The 26,119-nt window shown below is 43.6% G+C and overlaps 1 protein-coding gene across 9 annotated transcripts; it reads left to right on the top strand.

Moving 5' to 3' along the window:
* The first annotated feature begins 472 nt into the window (after positions 1 to 472).
* On the top strand, positions 473 to 25,476 carry MRO (maestro). Of its 9 annotated transcripts, none has more exons than XM_045457651.1 (9): positions 473 to 708; positions 5,203 to 5,342; positions 15,566 to 15,668; positions 16,907 to 17,053; positions 18,013 to 18,195; positions 20,045 to 20,200; positions 21,281 to 21,388; positions 21,737 to 22,019; positions 22,492 to 22,772. In XM_045457651.1, exons 3-8 carry the CDS (start codon positions 15,570 to 15,572, stop codon positions 21,788 to 21,790), a joined length of 747 nt encoding a protein of 248 aa, XP_045313607.1. In that variant the 5' UTR covers positions 473 to 708; positions 5,203 to 5,342; positions 15,566 to 15,569; the 3' UTR covers positions 21,791 to 22,019; positions 22,492 to 22,772. The 9 variants fall into 9 exon arrangements, with proteins under 9 accessions (XP_045313607.1, XP_045313610.1, XP_045313609.1 ...); XM_045457654.1 differs by lacking the exon at positions 473 to 708 and adding an exon at positions 1,023 to 1,064; XM_045457653.1 differs by lacking the exon at positions 473 to 708 and adding an exon at positions 4,628 to 4,915.
* Positions 25,477 to 26,119: the final 643 nt, after the last annotated feature.

Raw genomic sequence — 26,119 nt, 5'->3', positions numbered from 1 at the left:
TTAAGAAGAAGGAATATACTGAGCAATGTCCGTGACAAAGAAAATGGAGACAAGGAAGGTGGGGGAGAGGGTGGAGAAGAAAGGGATGGGAGGAAGTAAGGCCTGTAGAGATGATCAGGCGAATCTACAGAACTACTGGCTGGTCAAAGCAGGAGAGGAAGCCATACACGGAGACGCCAGTCCCACCAGCTAGCTTTGAGACTTTGGGCAAGCCCCCCCTCACTCTGCCTGCCCCTCAGTTTCCCTACTTGTCGAGGAGGCACGAGAATGACCCCCTCCTAGGACTGAGGGGACAACCTGACAAACAGCATAAGAATGCTTTGGACTGTTCAAAGCAGGGCCAATGACGCACGGTCGAATCTGTGAGGTTGATCAGGCCTCCCAGAGTGCTGCCTGTTGTCTTCAACAATAAAGTGCATGTAGCTTTCTCACTGGGCCCCTGTAAAATAGGAAACTAATGTGGGAGTCTTCAAAGTTTGCAAAACCGCATGAAATGTATCTCTAGCAATTATCAGGGGTAGATAGCCTACAAAGGTCTTATTATGTATTTCCCTCTTGTGATAAAACTGTAATTCATTCTATGTTCCATTTTCAAGGACAAAATGCAGTTTGGCCGGCCCCCGGCTCCTTTAAAGGACGGCGATGTTCCTGGGATTAGTTACATTCATCTCTTGTCAGGATGAGTGCTCTCCTCACTGCCTAGCTCAGGTAAGACAGCACAGAGCATTTTCTGCATTCAGCCGATTCTATTAAACACTGTAGTTCAACATAGTTCATTGATTGATATAGATTTAACCAGTTAGATTGAAAGATGTTCATAGGCATTGATGATTAGTTTTTGGAAGTAGGGGTATGAGTGATGGTGTGGGCATAATTCATGTTCAGATAGGAAAAGTGTTAAGCTTGAACTTTTTAAAAAACCTTCATTGGCAAAGGGGCGCCTGGGTGGCTCAGTCAGTTAAACGTCTGACTTTGGCTCATGTCGTGATCTCACAGTTTGTGAATTTGAGCCCCACATTGGGTGAGCTCAAGCCCTGCCTCGGAGAGTACGAACCCTGCTTCAGGTGAGCCCCACTTCTCTCTCTCTCTCTCTGTCTCTCTCTCTCTTTCTCTCTGCCCCTCACTCATTTGTTCTCTCTCAAAAAAGCCAAAAAACAAAAAAACCTTTGTTGACATTTATTTTATGCTGAATGGGCCATAAGTTATTGTTGTTTGTTGTTGTTGTTGTTGTTTTTTCCAGTTTCTTCTGGGAAGATGTTTCTTCAGTACAATGATCTGTTCTTTTCAGGAAGGATCATCCCAGCATGGCAGGAGGAGTTTATATGGGGGTTAATCTGACCCTGAGCTCTGTAAATCCAGAGGCACATTTTTGGGGCCTTGTTCACCTGGCTGAGCTCAATGACCGATGAATCAATATCTAAACTCTTTAAGTTCAGCATTACTCTCTGCATTTTTCAGCACACGCAGTACGATTTTGGGGCCACTGACCTGTATCTAACCCCATTTTCTAGCCTGAGCCCCACACCATAGTAATGATGGAGTGGCATGCATTGCTTCTATAAAGTGACATCTTTCAGGGACTCAGTGGCTTTTCAGATATACATACCTTTGATTGGGCTGTTTCATGGACGTTCTCAAAGTAAACACAGAGATTTTAACCTCTTGATTTGCATGCTTTGTCAGGGTTTTCAGGTTCAAGAGGGTAGAGAACCATTTTCAGAGATCATCTCAGGCTACTTAAGGAGGAGTTTTAACTTATTCTTACACTGGGGCACTGATAATGACTGTCAAGTAATAAAGTCAGGAAAACAGAAGGCAGGACAGTCAGACAGTGAATTAGATGAGCAAATAACTGACAGCAACGTTCTGTCCTTAGAGGCTGCCCAGCTGGAGAGCCTGGGTATCACCTGGGTATCGCGAAGCTCCCACCTGGGTATCACGAGGCTCCCGCTTCCTTGGGCTGGAGGGTATTTGAAGCCAAGGAATAAACTCGGTGCTTCTCCCTCTGGCATTTACTTTATTCAAAGATGTGAGACAAAAAGACCGTGGCTTTTATGAGAAAACAAGACAGAGATGTAGTAGCCTGGGAAGCACACAGTGCTGAGGTTTGAGGAGAGCCGGCTCTGGGCTCTGCCATTGCTGCAGGTGGCTTCTGGAAGAGTCTGGGAAGCACAAGGCTCCCTCTCGCATCTGGGTCATCCACCTGGGCTCCCAAACCCATGCTGCACCTGCCTCCTGGAATGCTTTTCTTCTCTGTCTCCCTCTGCCGAACTCTGTTTCTGGTAAGTCCGGGTACAGATGCTCCTTCCTTTGCGAAGGATATCCTGATGGACTGCCCTTTGACTCCATGCTCCTTGTCAGCTCCTCTCTACGGACACACGAGACCATGTCTCTGCTCCTCTCTCTCCTGGCTCCTGGCACAGTCTGAGTATTTTGTCACCTGGCGAGCACTGTGCCTTGTGGAAAGTAGGATCTCAATAAACATGTGAAGAATGAACAATGAATGGATGAGAAGTTGGTATTCCCAATCTGTGCCTGGGCAGGCAGCCGATTTTATTTCTTTTTGGAAGTGAAAATCAAGACAGGGTTTGGCCTGACCCAGAGGGATTTCTTAAAAGAAGATGAGAGGGAGGAAATGAAAACCCTCCCTCTTAGGTAAGTTTCCTGCCGAGACAAGGCTCCATCACAGAAGGAGGGGCCTCTGGTGATGCTCACACTGGAGAAAAGCCATTTGATCGGTAACTATTTGTTCTAATTTCCCAAGTCTGAAGGGAGAGTGAACTGTTGATTGATTTAGTTCTGCCTGTTCCCCTTTTCATCAGTAATGCAGACTAAGTAATTATCCTTTTTGATTTCTTTACTTACATCAGCCCCAATAATGTACTTTTGCGTATAAGGAAATATTAATTAAGAATGAAAATAGGGTCATCAAACAATAAAATTAAATAATGGTGCATGAAGGACATCATGTCATCAGTGTATCAATATGTTGCAATCAAATTATCAAAGAAACTTCCTAATTCCCAGAAGAATTGTGCTGTGACCCAAGGCCACATTAGGAGAAGCTTAGCCCTGTTGGGCACCGTGTCCTAATGTCACTGCTTCCCAAGTTTCTGCTGTGTCTGGAACTCTGTGGGGCCGTTGGCTGTGCCCATGCCCTTCGTGGGAAGTGTTTAACACAGCTGGAGTTGGGTCAGTAAGTTTCCCGGGCACGAGTGTGGGTTCTGCCCATTTGGCAAATGAGGAAGATGCTATTTCTCTGTCAAATACTTTAAAACCTGAATACAAAAGAAACTTTAAACATAGGGGTCGTATATAGTGTCGGCTGTGTTCCTGTCCATGCAGCGGGTAATTCAGTCCTGGTGCCCCAGTGAGATTTGGCAGGGATTTCCCTTCTCCAGCAGCCTCTGTTGCCTGATTTAATTTTATCTGCTTTTTGGTCATTCTAAGCACTATATGGATTCGTTCAGCATAAGAAAACGTCCTCCCAAGTCTTATTCCCACTTTTGGCAGCTAACTGAACTCTGGTTTTACAGAAAAGACGACGGCTAATTCAGAAGAATTAAACTTGCTCATCTTTCTCATGTGTGTGTTAATGTATCTCCAACCCTGCGGCTGCCTCCTAGTTTCAGACAAAAGGGGGGCATCTCTCTTCCTCCTCCCCCTCCTCCTCTGTGCCCCGGACTACCCTCCCCCGTGTTTTGTTCCATTTTTGTTTTTGTTTTTGTTTTTGTTTTTTTGCCTCTTCCTCTTCCACTTTCTGCCACTTGCACGATCCAAGTCTCCCTTGCAACTGCTTTCAAACACGGCCAGGCTCAATTCTACTCTAAAAAGCACGCAAGAAAACCGGAACGCCTTTGCTTGACCTTGCTGTCTCTTCTAGTCTATTTACTGCCTTCCTTTTGCAGCAAGACATCTCAATTTCCTCTTTCCACATAGCCTCGTAGCTCTGTGGTCTGGCTTGCCTTCTCTGTCACTGTTGAAACTGCATTCTCAGAGGTCACCACGAGTGTGCAGTGGGCCCAGTCCAGAGAGGGTTTTGTGTTAGCTTAATTATTCTTGTTTTCTCAAGAGCATTACTTTTCCTTCACTCCGCTTTTTCTTTCAACCTTCCACTCTGACGTACTTCTTTAGTTACATCGTCTGCATATGTCCTAATTGGATTTCCCAAACTTGCCCGTTGCATTGCATGGTGGCTAAGAGTCTGAACTCTGCCTGCAGTTGAACTCTAACTCTGCCACCAATTAATTGCATGACATTTGGCAAGGTTGTCTCTCTGTGCCTCGGTTTCCCCATCCTTAATATGGGGGTCACAATAAAAGTACTTAGGTTTGCTGTAAGAATCAAGTGAGATATTCTGTGTAACATTTATCTCAATGTTTGGCACAGAGAAATATCCAATAAACATTTATTAGCATAACAATAAACTCCTAGAGCTTTGAAAACGTAACTTTTTTCTTTTAGAACCTATTGCCCATCTTGCCAAACACAAGGCCAGACAATAAATAGTTATTGATAAGTAGATCTCTGGGAAGTCCAGGGAAGGAGGAAGTACTATTATTCCCAGTTTTTCGTTTTGTTTGTTTTACCAATAAATCAACAGTTTAAATCGGTCCTTTCAGGACCGATGGTGTCTGTTGAGCAGAGAGGGGCGTCAGCGTTAGAGCTCTAGCTGTTGGTGCACCAATCAGTCACAAAGAAGCTGCTTGGCCTGGAACACAGTGTCCCATCCTTAGACTAAATGCGGCTCTAACAGGATTAGGGAAGGAAGGCCTGCGGCTGTGTCCCCAGCCTGGAACCCGTCCATTGAGTGATGCTGCCATCTGGTGGCGTCACGGGGGAAACCGCTCCGGGCAGAGCCCTTTGGTTTGGTGCAGGGGAAGAGCCCAGAACTGCAGTCCTTTCTTTACAAAGTGTGGGTGAGACTCGGAATGAGGGAAGAATACGGGGACAACACAGCAAGGGGAAGGGGGAACGACACCTCAGCACACTTTGGGAAAGTAAAGGACACAAGTAATGCTTGCAACCACTAGGAACAATCTCGCCGGTATTCGGGGGATAATTCCCTTCCCCACCCCAATACCATCATCGAAACTTTCCTTTTTCCCTATAATTCTCAATTTCCAACACTCTGTAGCTGACCCGTGATCCTGAACAGATCTGTTTCTGTTTCACCGTCCCATTTCCTTTCTTCTATGTTAGGAATTCAGAGCTGGGAAAATTGAGCCGAGTCATCCCAGCTGGCGACCCCCCCCCCCACCCCCGAAACAGCGGATATCGGAGTAGCCCGGGACCCCACGCTCCAGCCGCACCTGCTGCACTTGACCACGTGACCGCCACAGGTAAGGCCCGCTGCGCGCGGGGGGCGGGGACTCAGCCGCGGGAGGAGGTCTATCAGGGTTCCCCAGGCCCTTGTGGAATGCCATTCGGGTCCCTGGCATCTGGAGGAGTTGTTCTCTTCGTAAAACTGAGGTGGGCAACGCTGACCATGAAGCCAATCTTTTTTTCTTTTCACCAACTATGTCAATCCAGCTGTGACCAATAGATAGATTATAGATCATTATATCAAGTTATTAAAGAGTTTTAGGAAGGGAGGGGACTGAAGACGAGATATTGGTGCTTCAAATCGAAGTGTGGACACAGCGTGTCCTTGCCTGGTGAGCAAGCCTGTCGCCACCTGGGAGCCGGACACAGGCTTAGCACATAGTGAAGGGTAGTACAGATGTGGTGCTGGGACTCTACTGTGCCACCTCGAGCTATTTGACAGGAGTCGTTTACATGACTCTAAGCTCCATTTCCCTCTTTTCTAAAGTGGACATAATTAAACCGACTTCTCAAGATGACTGTGGAGATTAAATCAAATGCGGGAAAAGCCTCTTATTTGAAAGATTGGGACTGAAGAGCTCATGGAAGAAGCCTATTGAAGCAAAGATTCAGAAAAGATGATGCTTATCTCAAATATCTTACCTTAAAATATAGACTTTCCCCGTCTTTGATGTAGGGCTATGGTCTTTTCTTCGAATATGGATCCACTAGCTGGCGGGTTTTGAGCTGTCTTGCATAAGGCACACGCATAATGCTTCTTCTGTGAATTCTGGTTTTGGTTTCTGTCGGTGGAATGAGAGCTTAAGGGCACCGGGGGGAGACACACGTAAAGTCACTTCTGCAGAGTGATTCAAATTCCAACTGTTCCACTAAGACTCTTTGCAAACGTTTACCGTCCACACCGATTCTAAGTGGCAGCTTTCCCGTTGTTGAATCTTTCCAAAACATTCCATTTTGCTTTCATAGAAACAACTTCCTTTCTTTGTGTATTCATATTTCATCGATGTCTATAACACTTAACTGTCACGGTTACCATAACAAGCACAGCTGTCAGAAACTGGTTCTTGGTAAGCTTGTAAGGGCTAGTGGAACAGAAGTGAGGAGCAAACACCGTGGGCCACAAGCATTGGATGGGCCTGGAGAATACAGGGAACCTGGCACTTTGGCTCAGCAGAGGTCCGCTGAAAAGCATCTCCTGCAGTGTATACAAAGTGCTAAATATAATGCCCAGCATACACAGTACCCAGTAAATGGTAACTATTAATATTATTATTATCATTAATAAGGTCAGTGTTGGGAGGATTGGGAGAAATCTTCCAGTTTCTTCCCCTTGTTTTACAGAAATGATCAAAGTATTTTGTAATTTGGGCCTTTATAATATACCTTTTGGCTTCACTAAGTTAAAGGATTATTGACCATAAACCTTATATTTTGAGTCAGAATCTGGGAGTCAACCTAAAACACAAAGCAATTTTTTCTTTTTTCTTGTTTTTAGAGTTTATTTCTTTATTTTTGAAAGGGAGAGAGAGCATGCAAGGGGAAGGGGCAGAGGAAGAGGGAGAGAGAGAGAGAATCCCAAGCAGGTTCCTCAAGAGTGCAGAACCCAACACAGGGCTCAATCCCGTGAACCGAGACCTGATCGTGACCTGAGCCGACACCAAGAGTTGGACCCTCAACCGACTGAGCCACCCAGGCACCCCACAAAGCAGTTTTCTACATCACCCTAAATCCATGTCTGTTTCGGAAGACCAGGTGGAATCACAACATGGTGACGAAGACAAGCTCCGGGGTCTCAGAAAAGGCAAAAACCAGGGGAACAGGGCATTAGCATGCTCAGGAAGGACTTCCCGGAAGAAGAAGAGTGGGTTGAAGAATGCACAGAGGGATGAATGAAACTATAAGCAGAGCCATGCCATTGGCTTCAAAGTGGCCAGGTGGCCTCCCAGACCCAGTCCCACTGGTCTAGGCACCTGTGCTGACCAGGGCAACCCGCCAGAAAACCCTAATTCCTCATAGCAAAGCGTGGGGGTGACTGGGCTTGCAGATGGAGTTAGAGCAGAAATCTAAGAAATCTCTGAATCCAGAGTGCCTGGGTGGCTCAGTCAGTTGGGCGTCTAGACGACTTCGGCTCAGGTCATGATCTCGGGGTTCGTGAGTTGGAGCCCCGCGTCCGGCTCCGTGCTGACAGCTCAGAGCCTGGAGCCTGCTTCGGATTCTGTGTCTGCCTGTCTTTCTGCCCCTCCCCTGCTGACACTCTGTCTCTCTCTCTCTCTCCTTCAAAAATAAATAAACAGTAAAAAAAAAAAAATCTCTGAATCCATATACATAATATGTTTATTCATAGTCTGTTTAAAATGCTCCTCTCTGAGACCCTGTATTGCAACAGATGGAAATTTTTCTTTTGTTTGACTGGATTGGGTCTAAAGGACTCAAGTGTCAGAAAGGAGATGGGAAGGAGTGCACGTGGGCAGCGGCAGCTGTAGGCTCAAGAGTCACAGGGCTCCAGGTGGGGGTTTTGGGGACCCCCAAGTCACCTTTATGTTTGTTTTCTTTTCTAAGGAAACTTTTTAAGAAACGTGTACGAATCATTGCCTGTGCAGCTCAGGGTGATTTTAATTCTATTGTGAAAAAAATTCAGTGTTCTTCATGAGCATATGCAGTCAATGCCTTGTTCTCTGCAAAGTCACCGACACTCTCCCCTCTCTTCTACCCTCTTGGCCCCAGCTGCTCCTCTGGCTTCTGGGGTCTCTCCTGATGTGTGAGTATGCCAACTCTGGAGTCATTTATGTTCTGTTGTAGAGAACCCATACCAGTGTGTGTGCCGTCACACAGCGTAGAAAATGCAGTGCTCGGGCCCTGCACACTCTGGGATTCTGGTCCAGTAATTCTGGGCTAGGCCTGGGGTTTATAACAAGCACTGCAGGGGGCTCTAACGTCGGAGGCCCAGCCAACACTGTGAGAAATACTTTGCTTTTCCTGCACCAGAGATCAAGATGAGCCCCGACAATCTGCAAGTTTGAGCTACATCACAGGTTTTTACCTTATGATGGGGGAGGTAGGGAGGTAGGCAGGGCTTGCTAGCAGAGGTGGTGAGCTAGAGGTGGGGTCCTGCGTGTTTTTCTAACCACACACTGGATATACCGTGAAGAGCACTCAACACTCACGAACTTGGCACTGCTTGAGAGCCTTCCGTGACCTTAAACTCTAGAGGTGCCTATTAAGAAGTGACAGGGGGGTGCCCACGTGGCTCAGTGGGGTAAGCATCCGACTCTTGACTTCGGCTCAGGTCATGATCTCACGGTTCCTGAGTTCAAGCCCCATGTCGGGCTGATAGCATGGAAATTCTGCTTGAGATTCTCTGTCTCCCTCTCTCTCTGCCCCTCCCTCGCTTGTGCTGTCTCTTAATAAAATATATACATATAAAAAAAGAAGTGACAGGGCTGGCTGCTTGGCTTCTGAAGCCTGGAGATGTTTTGGATGGCTAAAAGACTTACTTGCTATGCTAATCCTACAAGAGAATTCTCTCTCAGTGGAGAGAAGCCTCAGGCATGATTTTCTTCTGCCCCGGAACCAGAGACACCAGCCATTTTATCATGAGGCTTGTGCCACAACCCCCACCCCCCCAAAGTGAGCAGCCCTCAGCTTGAGGAACTTTGCTTCTTTTAAGCTCCGCCTACCCACGGTCAGACACTCGTCAACTCTGATCTGGAGCATTCAACCCAGGGAGTGGCAGGTTCTAGTGCAACAGCGGGTTGTGTGCAGAAAACCACCCAAGGGAGCAACCAAGCATGTTCTGTCACAGTGTGAATTTTTAAATCCTTTCATTCTGGAGAAGACTGGCATAGTAATACTCTAGTTTCTTTCTCTTAATGAAGTGTTTTCAAGGTATGGTCCCCAGACCAGTAGCATCCCAGTATCACCTGGGAGCTTGTTAGAAACGTAGATTTGAGGTATGCCTGAGTGGCTCAGTTGGTTAAGCATCTGACTCCATGTCAGTTCAGGTCACGATCGCACAGTCCTTGAGATTAAGCCCCGTATCCAACTATGCGCTGACAGCACGGAGCCTGCTTGGGATTATCTTTCTCTCTCCGCACCTCCCCCGCTCCTGCTCTCTCTCTCTCTCTCTCTCTCTCTCTCTCTCAGAATAAATAAACTTAAAAAAAAAAAAAAGAAAGAAATGTAGATTTGGGGTCATCCTTCAGATGTACAGAATCAAAAACTCTGGGGATCAGCTCTGGGACTCTGTTTGAAGAAGCCCTCCAGGCAATTCTAGTGCATGTTCAGGTGTGAGGACCGCTGGCTTCATGTCACGTAAAGCTTATGGGAATGCCTTTACTCAAACACAGATGATATTGCTAATCGGTGGGGTGATTTTTTTCTGGGCTTTTATTTAAGATCCCCATTGTAGTAGTGAGGGGAGGTCTGCTGGCCAGAGATGTAGAAGAAATAGAGACTAGGGGCTGGAGATGAAGGCGTGTTTTCATGGATCTCTCCAGTGTCTTCTGACCAAGAGAGCATTACAGAAACCAGCAGGGATGGAGGGGCAAAGACAGTGGAGAAACCAAATCCTCACGCGCTTCAGGTCAGAGTCAAGTGTTCCAAAGCACAGCTGTTTAGCAGGGCTGGGTTTTGTCAGCCATCTGTGTTTAAATAAGTTTGCAACTTGAGTAGAGCAGATAGGGTGGCCAATATGTCCAGGTTTCCCCAGGACTTTCCTGGTCTTAGCATTTAAAATCCCATGTCCCAGGGGACCCCCCAGGGCCAGGGTCAGTGTGTATTTTTACCATACCACCAATCAATTCTCCAGTTCTCAGCAGATACTGACTAATTGTCCTAGAATTCAATTCAATTCTGACATTATCTCCTGTCACATCCACAGGTTAGGGGCTCGGCCCCACAAGGCAGTCCCCTCTCCCTTTACTTTAGATGCTAATGGCAAGTATGGGGTGTCACCTGTGCTTGCGACCAACCAGCTATATTGGATGTTCCCACATTCCCCTCCTTAGGTTTGATGAATTTGCTAGAACGGCTCACAAAACTCAAGAGGAACATTTTATTTACTGAGTCATCAGTTTATTATAAAAGGATGTAACTCAGGAAAAGCCAATGGGAGATACAGAGGGTAAGGTATGGGGCAAGGGCGGAAAGCTTCTATGCCCCCTCTGAGCGTACCACTCTCCCCAAATCTCCACTTGTTCAACAATCCAGAAGCTCTCTGAACGCCATGCTTTTGGGTTTTTGTAGAGGCTTCATTTTACCTTGGCACCATGATTAAATCATTGGCAGTTGGTTGTTGAATTCTATCTGCAGCCTCTCTGGCCTCCCAAGAGGAGGGGGTGGGACTGAAGTTTCCAACCCTCCAATTCCCCTGGCAACCAGCTTTATCCTTTGGTGAGAAAGGGCTTTCTGAAAGTAGCCTCATTAACATGACAAAAGATGCCTCGATCACTGTGACCACTTAGGAAATTCTAAGGGTTTTAGGAGCCCTGTGCCAGGAATGGGGACAAAGACCAAGTATATATTTACTATAGATCACAATACTGCGGGGCAAACCAAGGTGATTGATCACTAGTCACGCTAGCTCAGTGACTGCCCTTTGGAATTACTCGGTGAGTTTTAAAAATTACCGATGCGTGAGATGGTGACAGACTTGGTCTCTGGTACAGCCAGTGCATTAGGATATTAAAAGTTCCTCAGGTGATTTTATTGCAGCTGGGGTTGAAGAACCCCTGCAGCTCCTGAATATCATTTCTTCTACCAAAAAAAATTTTTAAACCAAAACAAAAATCAATGGTTCTGATGAAGTTAGACTCCTACCACATACCGTATACAAAAATGACCTCAAAATGGATCAACAATCTAAATATAAGAGCTGAAACTACAAAAATCTTGGAAGAAAACAGGGGTAAGTCTTCATGACTTTGGATCTGGCAGTGGATCCTCAGATCATTAAAAGCATGAGCGACAACAGCCATGAAAATAGATAAATTAGACTTCGTCAAAATTGAAAACGATTGTGCATCAAAAGACATTGTCAAGAACTTGAAAAGACAACCTACAGAGTAGCAAAAAATATTTGTAAATCGTATATTTGATGAGGGCCTAGGATCCAGAATATATTAAGAAATCTAGGGGCACCTGGGTGGCTCAGTGGGTTAAGCGTCCAACTTTGGCTTAGGTCATGATCTCACGGTTCATGGGTTCGAGTCCCACGTCGGGCAGCTCAGAGCCTGAAGCCTGCTTTGGATTCTGTGTCTCCCTCTCTCTCTGTGCCTCCCCCACACACTCTGTCTCTCTCTCTCAAAAAAACAAAAACAAAAACAAAAACAAAAACCAAAAAACAAACAAGAGATCTACAACTCAAAAACAAGCAGCCCATTTAACAAACAGGCAAAGATTTGAATAGACATTTTTCTGGAAAAGATATTGAAATCACCAACAAGGGCACAAAACGATGCCATTAGTCACTAGGGAAGTGCTAATCAAACCCACATGAACATGCCACTTCACACGCACTAGGATGGAAATGATTATGATGATGATGATGATGATGATAATCAATCTGTTGTTATTGGAAAATAACAACTGGTGATGTGGAGAAATTGGAACCCATGCACATCACTGGTAGAAATGTAAAATGGTGCAGCCACTTGGGGATTCCTCAAAAAGTTAAACATTGAATTACCACATGACTCAGCAATTCCACTCTTACGGATAGACCCAAAGGAATTGGGAGCACACCAGTGCTGACAGCAGTGCTGTTCTTAATAGTTAGGAGGTGAATACAACCCAGGTATCTATCAACAATGAAATGAATGGATAAACAAATGTGGTATATCCATATCTAGGCCTACCTTGGAGATATTGTGGGTCAGGTTCCAGAACGCTCAATAAAGTGAATATTACAATAAAGTGAGTCAAATGAATTTTTGGTTTCCCAGTGCATATAAAAATTATGCTTACACTATACTATAGTCTGTTAAATGTGCAATAGCATTATGTCTAACAAAATATACACGTTAATTAAAAAGATACTTTATTGCTAAGAAACCGTCATCTGTGTTTTCAGCAAGTCATAATCACTGATCACAAATCATCAGAAGAAATATAATAATAATGAAAACGTTTGGAATATTGCAAGAGTCACCCAATGTGACACAGAGACACGAAGTGAACAAATACTACTGGAAAAATGGCACCACTAGACTTCTTGACACAGGGTTGTCACAAATCTTCAATTTATAGAAAACACAGTATCTGTGAACTGCAGTAAAGCAAAGTGTAATCAAATGAGGTATGCCTGTCATGGAATATTATCCAGACATAAGAAGGAATGACATACCAATAAATGCTATTACATGGTTGAACCTCAGAAACATTATACCAAGAAAAAGGCTAGACACAAAAGGTTACAATATTGTATGATTCTATATAAAATACCCAGAATAGGTAAATCCATAGGGACAGAAGGCATAAAAATGATTGCCAGGGACTGCAGTGAGGGCAGCATGGGGAGTGACTTCGTCGTGGGTATGGGGTGTTCTTTTTGGGGTGATGAGAAAGTTTTAGGACCAGATAGAGGTGGTAGTTGTGCAACATTGTTAAAATAGTTGCGTGGTACATGGATTTCACCTCTTTTAGAAAAAATCAACAGTTCACTCTTAGGTACAAAATAGAATTGAAACTGATTGCTTTAGCAGTCAAAAACCCGACACAGCTGGCCTTTAACTACTTTCTGTTGCCTTCTTTTTTACTCTCTCCTATTGTAATTGTTGTTATTGCTGCTACCAGGACACTAGCTACATGGAACCCCACTGGAATCCCAATGCGTCAAATATGCTCCTGCCTCTCCTTTATTTTTATTCTTGTATTTTTTGCTGTTAATTTTGGGCTTTGTTAACCAACTTTATTAAGTATTTTTTGCCAGATTCATTATTGTTATATTTGTTTTTTTTTTAAGTTTATTTATTTATTTTGAGAAAGAGAGAGAGCAGGGAAGGGGCAGAGAGAGAGGGAGAGAGAGAATCCCAAGCAGGCTCTGCACTGTCAGCACAGAACCTGATGCGGGGCTCAGTCTCATGAACCGTGAGATCATGAACTGAGCCGAAATCAAGAGTTGGACTCTTACCCGACTGAGCCGCCCAGGTGGCTCATATATATATATATAATTTTTATTAATTTATATATATATAATTTTTATTATTTTATTTTATTATTTATTATATTTATTAAATTAATTTATTAAATTAATAAATTCATTAAATTTTATTAATTTATTTTATTATTTGTTATTTATTTTATTAATTTATTAATATATTAATACATATGATTTTTATTTATTTGCTTATTTTTTTTAATATGATTTATTGTCAGGTTAGCTAACATACAGTGTATACAGTGTTCTCTTGGCTTCGGGAGTAGATTCCCATGATTCATCACTTACATACAACACCCAGTGCTCATCCCAGGAAGTGCCCTCCTCAGTGCCCATCACCCATTTTCCCCATTCCCTCTCCCCCCCATATTGTTTTTTAATTGAAATATAATTAACAATGTTATATTAGTTTCAGGTATGCAACACAGTCACTTGGCAATTTATTGATTGTATTATTTATTGATATTATTGATTGTATTCCGTGTGCTGAATGCCTCTTCTCTAAAGTTCACCGACATGCAAGGTCTCTACCAGCTGTTCCAGCCCACAGTCCTCTCTTGACTCTTGTGGCTCTTAACTTTACACCTTGCCCTCAAAATGTGGTCCTCATACCGGCAACAATGGCGCCCCCCCTAGGAGATTATAAGAAAGGCAGCATCTGAAACCTTCACTGAGTGAATCTGCATTTTGTCAAGATCCTCTCATGACTCAAGTGCACATTAAAGTCTGAGAAGCACTGGTTTATACTAGTTCAGACTGGTTTATACTGTTTATACTAGTGCACCTCAAATCAGGCTGTAGATCAGAATCACTTTGTGAGCTGTATTTATTTATAATATATATTTTATTTTTTTAATGTTTATTTTTGAGAGAGAGAGAGAGAAAATGTGAGTGGGGGGAGGAGCAGAGAGAGAGGGGGGCAGGGGATCTGAAGCAGGCTCCATGCTGACAGCAGTGAGCCTGATGTGGGGCTCAAGCTCATGAACCATGGGGTCATGACCTGAGCTGAAGTCAGACGCTCAACTGACTGAGCCACCCAGATGCCCCTATAATGTATATTTTAAATAATATATACCCATGATAAAATTACAAATACTGTAGATATAGAAAAAAGTATGAATAAGTAAGTCTTCTTCCTATCCCGGTTGCTCAGATTTCTACCCCCAAAGACAATTTTTGTTAAAGTTTCTTGGGTTTTCTTCCCTGTTCTCTTTACATGCAAGCATATGTGTGCATGTATATATTTCCCTTTCTCCTGTTCTTTTTATACAAACAGTAGCATACTGATTTCTAGCTTTCACTCGTTTTAGCATATGTAGGTCTGCCCAATATTCCTTTTTTCCTTCCAAAAAAGGATGTTTATTAACATATATCATCTATATAGATTTTTCTTTTTTTAAGTTTTTTTTAGCGTTTTTGCCCAATATCCTTTTTAATGACTGCGTAGTAGTTATCTTGTAGCTGTATATTTGTAATATATATGTGTAACTTGCTTGTATTAAATAGTAAGTTACAACTATTAAAGGACACTGCATTACAAAGATCACTTGTTACAAAGTAGTGCCTATCCTATGTCTGCGTTTGAGCATCTGAGCTACAGTGTATCCGTAGGATGCAAGGATAGCTGAAAGATATGTGCGTCTCAAAATTGTAAGAGATGATATCCAGATCCCCTCTAAAATCCCAGTATACATTCGTGGGGAACTTTAAAAAACACAAAGTTTTTTCAGGCTACTTTTTACTTCCACTCGTGAGGATCTGTGTGGATGGGGCCCAGAGTCTTCATTTCATCTCTTTGGAGACTCTGATACAGGGAGGCTCTGGGATGGAATGGGAATGAGGGGACAGCCCATTAATGCCTCTGCTGCCTTTCCTCCTGCTCTTTATCTTTCCACAGGACTGTCCCATCTCCTCACCAAGGGTTCTGGTTCCCAAGGACAAGCCTCAGGGATGTTGTTTCTTTGTGTCCTTACCCCGGCACAGTGCTTTGTATGACATTGCCTGTCGAGGACAGGGCTCGGAGGAGTATTTGTGGCTCATATGACAATTCTGGTGGGTTTTTTGTTTGTTTGTTTTGTTTTTTAGTCCCATGGACCAAACACAAAGAAGAATCCTGGGCCAGCCCCTGCCGATCCCCACCACCCAGCCTAAGAAGAAAAGGACATCAATGGTGTCTTTCTTTTCCAAGGTCTGTCACCACATGTTATAAACAGAAGTCCCTCCCTACCACCCACTTTGTAAAGTGTGCTTGCCTGGTCTGCATTAGTTCTGGTGACTCCACCGATGCTCCTTTCGGAAAAAAACGCTTGGTGACACTTCTTATAACTCAGACAGAATGTTTACAGGAGAATGAGATGAGCTGGGAAGAATTTAGCTTGCTGCACACTTAATAAAAATATAGAATAAAGTGCAATGAATATTGAGAAATAGTGATGAGACTTGGTAATCAATCAGATACCCAATAGAGCCATGGGTCCAGCCTCTAGCCCCTCACTACTAAGGATAGTGAGGAGGTGGCTTTTTCTTGGATTTTGTCTGGATCGTGCATTGTCCTTGGTTCTGACTCCAGCACGTGTGTGTGAAGCCTAGAACACTGGGGCCTTCCTGGAATCATATGTTCCCTACAGAAGTAACCCATCTCTTGCCCTGCAGTTAGAGTTTAGTCCTTGAAGTAGGTTCCTGTGTCAGCTGCACAGTGTTCCCCAATTTGCATTCTTTATACATTTCTTTTCCTAATCTTAATTGCTCAGATGCGTGCATCCTGGGGTGGGACATCCTTCAGGTGCCCTGAAATGTTTGTAGATGTGCTTTGCTAGCTAGGTCAAGTGTTGTTGAGAGGTTGAGGAGGATGAGTGCCGAGAGTTAACCCTTGGATTTAGCCACATTAGTGGGGCCATCAACCTGATCCCAGAAGGTTCAAGAGATAATGGAGAGAGGAATTGGAGAAAACAAGTAGAGACACCTTTTTCAAAGCGTTCAGCTACAAAGTAGAGCAGAATAATGGGGAAGAGCTGGAGGGAAAAGAAGGGTCAGGGAAATTCTTTCCTTTGAGTTGGAAGCAGTACAGCATTCCTTGTCCTGTGGAGGGTCACTGTTCTCAGCTCACATCAACTGTCTAAAGCCCCCTTTCTTCTGAGCTCTAGCACACCCTCAGTGGTCCTCGGGCACCTGCCATAAGCCCCACCCAACCTACCTCAACACCAGCCCTGCATTATTTTTCTCTACCTATTTCCTCTTCCATCCATTTTCTTCATTATGTAGATCCACTAATGTATTTCCAGCAAAAATCAGGTGTCTTTGGGTGGACAAAGAAGGGCTGAATCGAGCAGGCAACACAGAAATTTTCTTTAGAGGGAGGGCTTGGGGTTGGGATAGGTATGACTCTGAACACTCCCCAGATCAATACGTTTTTTACTTACTACCCAGATCTCTTGGACAGTGAGTCTCCAGAAGCAGGAGCCTCCGAAGAACGTGTTTTTCATCTTGGCAGAAAGAGCCCAGGACCCCAATGCTAAAAAGCGTCACATGGCAATGAGAGGCCTGGGAGCAATGGCCTCTGAGACCCCTGACAAGGTAGGAGGGGAAGGTGGCACCCAGCCAGCCTGACGGCCTGAAGTCCCCAGCGCTGGCACCTCACGTACTGGTTTTCTACTGCTGGGTGACAGGTCATCGCACACCTGGCGGTCATCGTCTTGCAGGTTCCTTGGGTCAGGACTTTAGGCACAGCTTAGCTGGGTCCTCCGCTCAGGATCTCACGAGGCTGCAGTCAAGATGGGCCAGATTGCATTCCTTTCTGACACCTGTCCCCTCACGGCCTATGAGCTTACATCTTCAAGGCCAGCAGGAAAGCCTCTAGCACTCATGCCTGCTAAGATGGAATCCCATGTAATGTAATGTGACCGTGGGAATGATATCCCATCACCACTGTCATAGTCTGTAGGCTGGAAACAAGCCACTGGTTTCTTCCGCACTCAAGGGAAGGAGATTGTACAAGGGTGTGACTCATTTGCAGTTATACGATAGTCGTCGCACCTCAGTATTATCAGCCTTGGGAAACAGCTGCAGGTGGGATTAACACACACCTGGACGTCCTCCTCTTGGGTGAATTTGATTTATTTTTGAATAATTACGCTTGTTCGGTAAAAGGTGTTATCCCCACCTCTGCCTTCAGTATCCATCAGCTTCCATGACCATTCCGTCTCATCTTCTATAAAAGTACCCAATACGCCCCAGATGCCTAGATCATCCAGCCTTCCATACTCCTTGATGTGCCCTCGCTGGCCTCATCTGCTCAGAGGCCAAGCTCCAGATTGCTCTTTCGGTTATTCTTCCAAGACCGAGCTGGCTCTTGGGTCAGGTTGATGGAAGCATTTGTATAGTAATAAGAGTTGTTGTGGCAGTTCCTGAAGAAAACCATGCTCTTCGTCCAGGTCCTTGCTTATTGGAAGATTAGAAGTGGGATTGCTTTTCAACTCACTGGGAGCAATTCCTCAGTTGCTAGAATATTAATGCTTTTCACACCTTGTTAACAGGTGAAAAAATATAAGAAAATTGTCCTAGACCTACTGGTGCATGGCCTGTATGACCCTGTGAGTGCTGACGTCATCCACGAGAGCATGAAGACTCTGACCATCATCCTGGGCAAGATCCAGGGGAAAAGTTTGGGCTCCTTCTTCATAGACATCACTCTCCAGGCCAGGACTTTACTAGATGATGTAAGCGAGACAATTCAGAAGATTTCTGGGTTATTAAAGTTGAAGTGGGATTAGAAACATGAGCCCTGGCTGTGTTGCTCAGAGAACATGGTCTCTATTACTAACTTACTAATTAAGAAATCATACTGCGAGCCTAGTATTGTACCGGGGGGTTATGGAAAACATATAAAGAATAGCATTCCATCACTACCCCTTAAGGAGTTTTTGTTTTTATGGAGGAGTGAATATACGTCCAATGAGGATGGAGATGGTGATAGCATTGCCAACGTGCGTTCGGTGCTCTCTGGCGAATGTAACAATAACCATAGTCAGCCTTTAGCAAGCCCTAGGCAATTTTCGTGGGTTATCTCAGATAATAGCCCTGTGAGGTAGGCACTGTTAATATCTTCACTTTATAAATAAGGAAAGCACAGCACAGAGAGGTTAGGTAACTTGCCCAAGATTCACAGAGCCAGCAAGTGGATATGAAACCAGGCCCTCTGATCACAGGAACTGTGCTCTTCATGGCCAGGTGACCAGGCAGGTTAAGCAGAAAGTACACTGTTTAGTCTGGATCTGAGATACTGCAGTTACACACGTACACACACACACTCTCTCTCTCTCTCTAACAGAAAGATAATATCTGTAGAACAGGAAACAGAGCTTTTATTTATTCACAGAGCACCTTGCATGAGCTCCCCACACCTAATTCTCCAGATGAACCTGCACCCTACGAGAGGAAGAAAAATCTTGAAATTACAAAATCTGGAGTTTATATAGGAGCTTCTGGCACATTTGCCTCTCCTCCCACTAAGAGAGACAGAGAGACGGAGAGACCTTTGCTCTGGAATGTGAACCAGTCATCTCTGGGGAGGGGAGAGGAAGGTGTCTACTTTATCTCCCTGGAATGTAAACAGATATCTGCAGGGAGATGTCTTGAAATCTCTATGGAGGTGTCATCTTAATTTCCAGGACTCATTTGCCGTGCAATCATTTTTTTAATACCTGGTGAGGATGGAGATGATGATAGTTGACTGTAATTTTTTTAAAGTTCACTTATTTATTTTGCGAGAGAGTGAGTGCGCAAGCAGGGGAGGGGCAGAGAGAGAGGGAGAGAGAGAGAACCCCAAGTAGGCTCCACACTGGCAGCACAGAAGCCTGACGCGGGGCTCAAACTCACAAACCGTGAGATCCTGACCTGAGCCGAGATCCAGAATTAGACACTTAACCTTGCTATAAGTCAAGGTACGTAACAGTGGCACGGTGTGCTTCCATTTGTGTAAAAATGTGAGAAAGGACTACGTAATATATATTTTATTCTGTTTCTTCCTAATTTTCTGGAGGGCTACACAGAAAATGTATAGCTTTGTTCATTCATGGGAGGGAAAATTAGTGGCGGGCAGAAAGGGGTAGGAAGGAGACTTACATATATATATATATATATATATATATAGTTATATATATAGTTATATATATATGTATATAGTTATATATGTATATGTATACACATATATATGTATAATAGTTATATATGTATATGTATATATATAACTATTTGGTTATTTTGAATTTTGAACCATATAAATGTATTCTATCTCCAAAACACTGTCTAATAAAGAAAAGAGCTGGGGAGCTGGGATTAGCACAGAGGTCCCCCATTCTAGTCTTCTTGTCTGCTAGAGAAGACGTTCACTGAAGACTCAGCCCGACTCCTCTCTGTCCCCCATCTCAGCCAGCTAAGCACTTTAGACTGGATCTGGTGACCCACCTCCTACCATGCAACAAAGATCGATGGCTGTGTTGTTTTCTGATGCCCTTGCATTTGGGCAATGACTTGGATTTTGTTGCTTTCTTTACCGGGGATCCACAGGAGAATGACAACCTGAGATATTCAGCCTTTGTCCTGTTTGGACAATTGGCAGACTTTGTTGGGCGGAAATGGAAGAAATTTTTCACCAGTCAGGTTAAGCAGACTCAAGATTCCCTCCTGACACATTTACAGGACAGAAATCCCCAGGTGGCCAAGGTAAGTCTGGGATTCCCCAACTAACTGCCTGAAAGCTCTGTGCCATTCCTCAAGGGGGCTGTGGCGCTGCCCTGTTGGGATGCTGGACCCTCTGTTCCTGCCAGTTCAGTTATGCTGTACTTGATTGTGCCAGTGCGTCCCTGTGAATCCTGAGAAAGGCGTCTACTCAGGGTGTCATCTCTCTCTGAGCCAGAGTGCTGGTTTCCAGGGTGCCTGGCTGGCTCAGTGAGTGGAGTGTGCAACTCTTGATCTCAGGGTCATGAGTTCAAGCCCCACATTGGGTGTAGAGACTACTTAAAAATAAAATTTTTTTTTTAAAGTGTTATCTTCCATTTGCTCCTCTCCCACCCGCCCAATCTCAGCACGTGTCAATGCTAGATAAACTCAAGTTAATGGAGAGTGGGGGCAGAGAGGCCCAGGTCTAGTCTCTGGGGCAGTAGCCCACATAACAATGATATCAATTCAGGCCAATTAGCTTCTCTCACTGTGCCTGGTATAGATTTCCCACCTTTGGCTTCTCAGTCCCCTGTAGAGCTTTTGTTTTATTCTTGGAGAAAACACATCCTAACGAGGTTGGATCAACTGCAGGCCTGCTTTGAAGTGGGGGAGTATTTCAAAACCACTGAGAGCAAAATTTCCATCGAACACTTGTCTTCTTTAAGTTAGTGCACACGGGAGGGACAGAGACAGAGAGAGAGGTATCAAACTTAGGAATCCAGAACTACTTTTGATGGGACAATAATAAGGGCTGTGGTAAACTATAAAGTTATGCTCTCGCCACCAGCCCCAAATTATAAACATGGCCACTTTACAAGCAAAATCCTTTAAGGTTGATGTCTCCCATCCAAGTACTAACCGGGCTCAACCCTGCTTAGCTCCTGAGAGCAGACGAGATCGGGCATGTTCTGGGTGGTATGTTCTGGTTAACGAGACGAGGTTGATGTCTTCGAAACGTCTGGAAGTTACTTTTATACCGTCAGTAGTCCCCAGACCACAGATTGGGTACAATGCTCTTCCTTGCTTGGATTATAGAACTCTCTAATGTTTTTGACAATAAGATGGTAATACTATTTTTCTCAGGCTTGCAAAACAACATTTCGAGCCTGTTCTCCATATCTGAAAGAAAGAAAGGAACACAGCTTCCAGAGTGAAGCAGATCAAAGGAACCCTAAACTCTGCCGGCAGCTGGTGAGTGAAAGAGGGTAGGAGAGAATTCCTAGAGGCCCCCGCCCTCCTGGTGTCAACCCAGAAGGTGGACAGCCACATAAGGGAGTCACTCCCCATAAAATGACTCAGGCCAATTATGTTTCGATTGTAACTGACCCATCATGTAATGTAAATGACAAAATGCCCCGAGGATTGTGCACAAAATCTATTGGCACTCCCAGTTTAGATCAGTAGGCAATGATCTCCGCCTCTGAGAATCTGAAGATTGATCGTCCTCATGCTCTGTGCTTGACAACTATCTACACCTTCTAGAGTCAAGGAAGCGTATTGAATCCATCCCTCACGTGCACTTTTGCTGATTTCTTTCAGAGCTACTATCATCCAGAGCTCCTGCAGTTCCTCTATGCAAATAGGATTCTGTAAACACAGAGCAGCAGGGAAATTGTTCCAGTGAGCACCTTGCAGGGGGCCGAGAGTCCCCCTCTTTTAACTCTTCTGGATGCTTCTGCTTGCCTCTTGTGTTTGTAATAGCAAACAGGATGCTGGGAGAACAGATGATGGCAGTTGCGTGGATTTGTATAATTATATCCCAAGCAAATTCTAAATTGCTTCTATATATATCATCTTCTCCCCATACAAATTTGATGAGAAGGTACACACTTTGTTTAAAACATTTAGAGTATGTGTAGATTCAGTGCTTATTTGTCAGCCCTTTCCTTCTTAAGTTCATCTCTGTCACCTCTCTTTTATTTTTAATGTTATTTTTAATTTCTGAGGCTTAGGAGAATATTATTTGAAGTATTTTTTTTAATCTGCTATTGACATTTTGGTATTGATACCTTTTGTTGGCAAGATCTATTTGAAGTTGGCCAAGGGACCAAGAAGGGGGTTTAGAGGGTATCTTTAGCTTCTCCTAATCTTCAACAGTCATTGCCTTTTAGATCATTCCAAACATGAATTAATAAAGAGAAAAAAATATCCATAAAGCACGGGGTTAAAAAAACCCATAGTAATGTATGGAATAATAAGGAACATTTATTGAGAATGTTTATTGGATGCTAAACACTTTGCAAGTATTATTTACACCCTATGAGAAAAGTACTATTATTATCTTCATTTTATAGGTGGGAAAACTAAGGCACGGGGAAATTAAGTAGCTTGCCCAAGATGACCCAGTGAATGGATGGAGCCAGAATTCAAATCTGTATGGACGGACTGCTGGAACATTTAATTACAATGTGATTCTGCTTCAATGTGGAATAATTGACAGATGGTTAGAAATGTAAAAAACAAAACAAGAACACATTTAAAAACTGCCTAGCTGCTGCTCTATTTAACTCAGTTAACTTTTGCTTTTATATGTGCTAAGTACACATTTTTATTAATTAAATTTGTGATCTGAGTATATATTTGTATTTGTCACCTCTTGGCTAATTAGGTCAATTTTGGTGACCAATTCTAGTCCTATGAGGGATCACATGGCTCTTGTAAAAATTTCAGGAAAAATATCTTCATCCCTCCGAACTTCCATCCAACCAGTTTGCTTCCCAAGCTTCTCCTGTAGAAATTCTGGTATTACCACTGAACTTGGCATTCAGACTATACTGGACAAGTCTGGGAAATGGAAAACATAAGAGGGTAATAAAGGCTATAGAGGGATCTTAATGTTATTCTGAAAACCAGGAACTCAATCTTCTGCTCTAGCTCTCCAGAGACAGGGCCTTGTAACACAGATGAGGGCTGAGTTGTCTCCTAGGAGAGACAAGGATGTGGCAGATGGCGGAAGGGGAAGTTGGAGCACGAATGGGTTTTCTTTCTTCCTATTTTGAAGCTGGGGTACATGACCTGGGGAGCTCTTGGGAGTGACACAGGCTCAGGAGCAGGAGGGATGGTTCTGAGCTGAGAGCCCTCTCCCTTCCCGGATGTTGCCCTGTTTGAAACTATGTTCCAAGGTCCGTTTAGAATCTGATGCAGTTCGATTAAGTGATCAATAGTGGCTTGAGAACTGCATTTTGCTAGCATGCAAAAAGGTGGAGGTAGAGTGAGGCAGGCAGGTTATGTGCTGTAGAGCAGAAACATCTATGTACTTAACGCCCGTTAGCTGATTAAAATTGGGGAAGATGCTGTTGAATTGACTTTAAGATTTCTGGTAGACTGGTAACTCTGGTGGCCTCCAAAGAATCATGCCTCCTGATATTCATGCCCTTGTGTAGACCTCTCCCCTTGAATCTGGGCTGACTTTGTGACCCACTTTAACCATTAGAATATGCTGAAAATACCACCATGCCAATTATAAGCTACTTTTTAAGAGCTTCCTTTTTTGTGCTCCGGGTGAAGCCAGCTGCCATGTAAGAAGTCAGATTACCAGAAACAAAGAAGAATGTCTGAGACCACCATTTTGGAAGGAAAACCAAGCTAACCACATGCAATGCCTTGTGGAGGAGAGCTGAGGAACTCAACCTACAATGAAGTATGAGGTCCAGATGTACGATACAAGTTGGCCATTCCAGCCAGACCTCAGTTGTTCAAGCTACCCCAGCTGACACCCCATGGCAAAGAGATGAGCTATCTCCATGAAGCCCATCCAAAATTGCAGAATCGTAAGCAGGTTAATCAAATCAAATCATTGTTGTTTTAAATCACTAATTTTTGGGATAGTTTATTACTCAGCAATAAGTAACGAAAAAAGATTCCTTATCATTAATTTGTCTTTTGGCCAGTTTCATTTTGCTCTTAATAAGTCCACTTTGGGTTTGAACTACATTTCTAGAAGGTTATCATGGAGCTCTGTGGTGAGAGCAGGGATACCTTGCTTTTGTACCGCAAGCCATGCCTTGTTTTCCTTTTTGTATCGCATCGAATGTATCACAGCACCTAGCACGTAGCAGATGATCAAGAAATATTTGCTGAATGACTAAATAGTTCCAAATTGTAGTAGGAATAGAGTCCAAACTAGTTTGCTATTCCGGGCTCTCAGCCATGGGTTCACACTCTTCCTTTCCAGCTTTTTCTTCTGTTACTTTTTTCCTTTAGCCAAATTTGGCTCCTCTCTCTTCCGTAAACACTTCTTAGTCTCTTATACTCCTTTGCCTTTGCTCAGTCTGTTCCTTTTGCTTTGAATTTCCTCCCTTGCCTAGCCATGCATACACACACACACACACACACACACACACACACTTCATATGTATAACTTATGCCTGCTCGAAGACTGATCAATGCCTGATCCCCTCAATCAGATGCGAGTTCAGCTCACATCTCTGAACTCCCAGAACATTCTAACAATCTTAGGCCACTTAACATTTATCTTAACATTTATCTCATTTGCAAGGTTTTACCTACCTGCCTTTTTTCCTCCCGTTAGATTGAAGCTGCTGAAGGAAGGATCCTATCTTGTATAGCTTTGTAACTGTCACATGACTTCAAAGGTACTCAGGAGGTGCCCAGTAAATAAATGTTGTTTGGGGAGAAAAAAGTCAGAAAGTCATCCGAAGCTACTACTCCTTCAGAGAAGCCCATCTTGACAAATGAGGGCTGTCATTTCTCTCCTCATAACCAGACTGCAGGTTACCTTTATGCTCATGTCCTTAAAGTATCCCTTTTGCCATAAGATGCCTATTAATTTGCCAGTCTAGAGGTAATGCTTTTGCATTTCTTATTTTTCAACACTAGATAAAGAACAGTGAGTGAATTAAAGAAAGAAAAGGAATATTCTCTTGCTATCATGCTAAGGGCTCAGGGTAGAGGTATGCATGAAACTTGGTCCCTGCTTTCAGGTTGTTTACAACATGGGTCTTTCTTAAAGGGACAGAGAAGGGAGAGGAAGGACAAGGAAGTTGGGAATCTCACAGGTGATCGGTACTCAGTGTCAACAGAATCCAGTGGAATGCCAGTCCATAGAGTAATGAATGCTTCAAATACTATAAAAAACACAAGCGTGTGTTTTATAAAGAGAGGAACAGCAGCTGTGTAGGACAGCTAGCAGATAGTGCTAGAAATAAGGCAGATACATATCTCTGCTTTTCTGTGTTTTCCAAGCTTTCTGCAATAAGCCATGTATTACTTTTGTAATCATAGAACACATGCAAAAATGTTGTTTAAAATAAAAATTAAATGCCTGTTGGTGTGTAAAGTGGTCTGCTTTGGAAAGACTGGGATGGTTATTCTCCATAGTATGTGTTTGCCTTTGTCCTTTCGTGACATTTTTGTTTTAGCCTATTGATAACAAATGGCTTATGGTTGCTTATCATTGTATTTATGTTACTGAATTTACATTCTTTCAGTCTGACCATAGTAGAGTAAGTCTTTTGTTCCTGTATTTATTTATATATTAAATGTTCTTAGAAAAACCTTGGATTCTAAATTTTTTTTTACTGTTTATTTTTGAGAGAGAAAGAGACAAAGTGTGAGTGGGGAGGGACAGAGAGAGAGTGGGAGACACAGAATCCAAAGCAGGCTCCAGGCTCTGAGCCGTCAGCACAGACGTGGGGCTCGAACTCATGAACCGTGAAATCAAAACCTGGGCTGAAGTCAGACACTTAACCAATTGAGCCACCCAGGCGCCCTGAAATATTTTGGATTCTAGAAAGACTCAATATGCATCCCTGTTTACTGAAGAGAGATGGTTTGATATTGCAAAGGTGCCTTTAATTTATCAAGTTAGGTAGACTCCCAAGCCTGACATATAAGGTTCTTCGTAATGGGCATCAACTTATGATTTCCCTTGGCCCTTCCTAAATTCCTACTTCCTGGAAT

This window comes from Leopardus geoffroyi, chromosome D3 (assembly GCF_018350155.1).
Source record: "Leopardus geoffroyi isolate Oge1 chromosome D3, O.geoffroyi_Oge1_pat1.0, whole genome shotgun sequence".
NCBI lineage: Eukaryota > Metazoa > Chordata > Mammalia > Carnivora > Felidae > Leopardus > Leopardus geoffroyi.
This window is presented reverse-complemented; position numbering and strand designations above follow the sequence as displayed.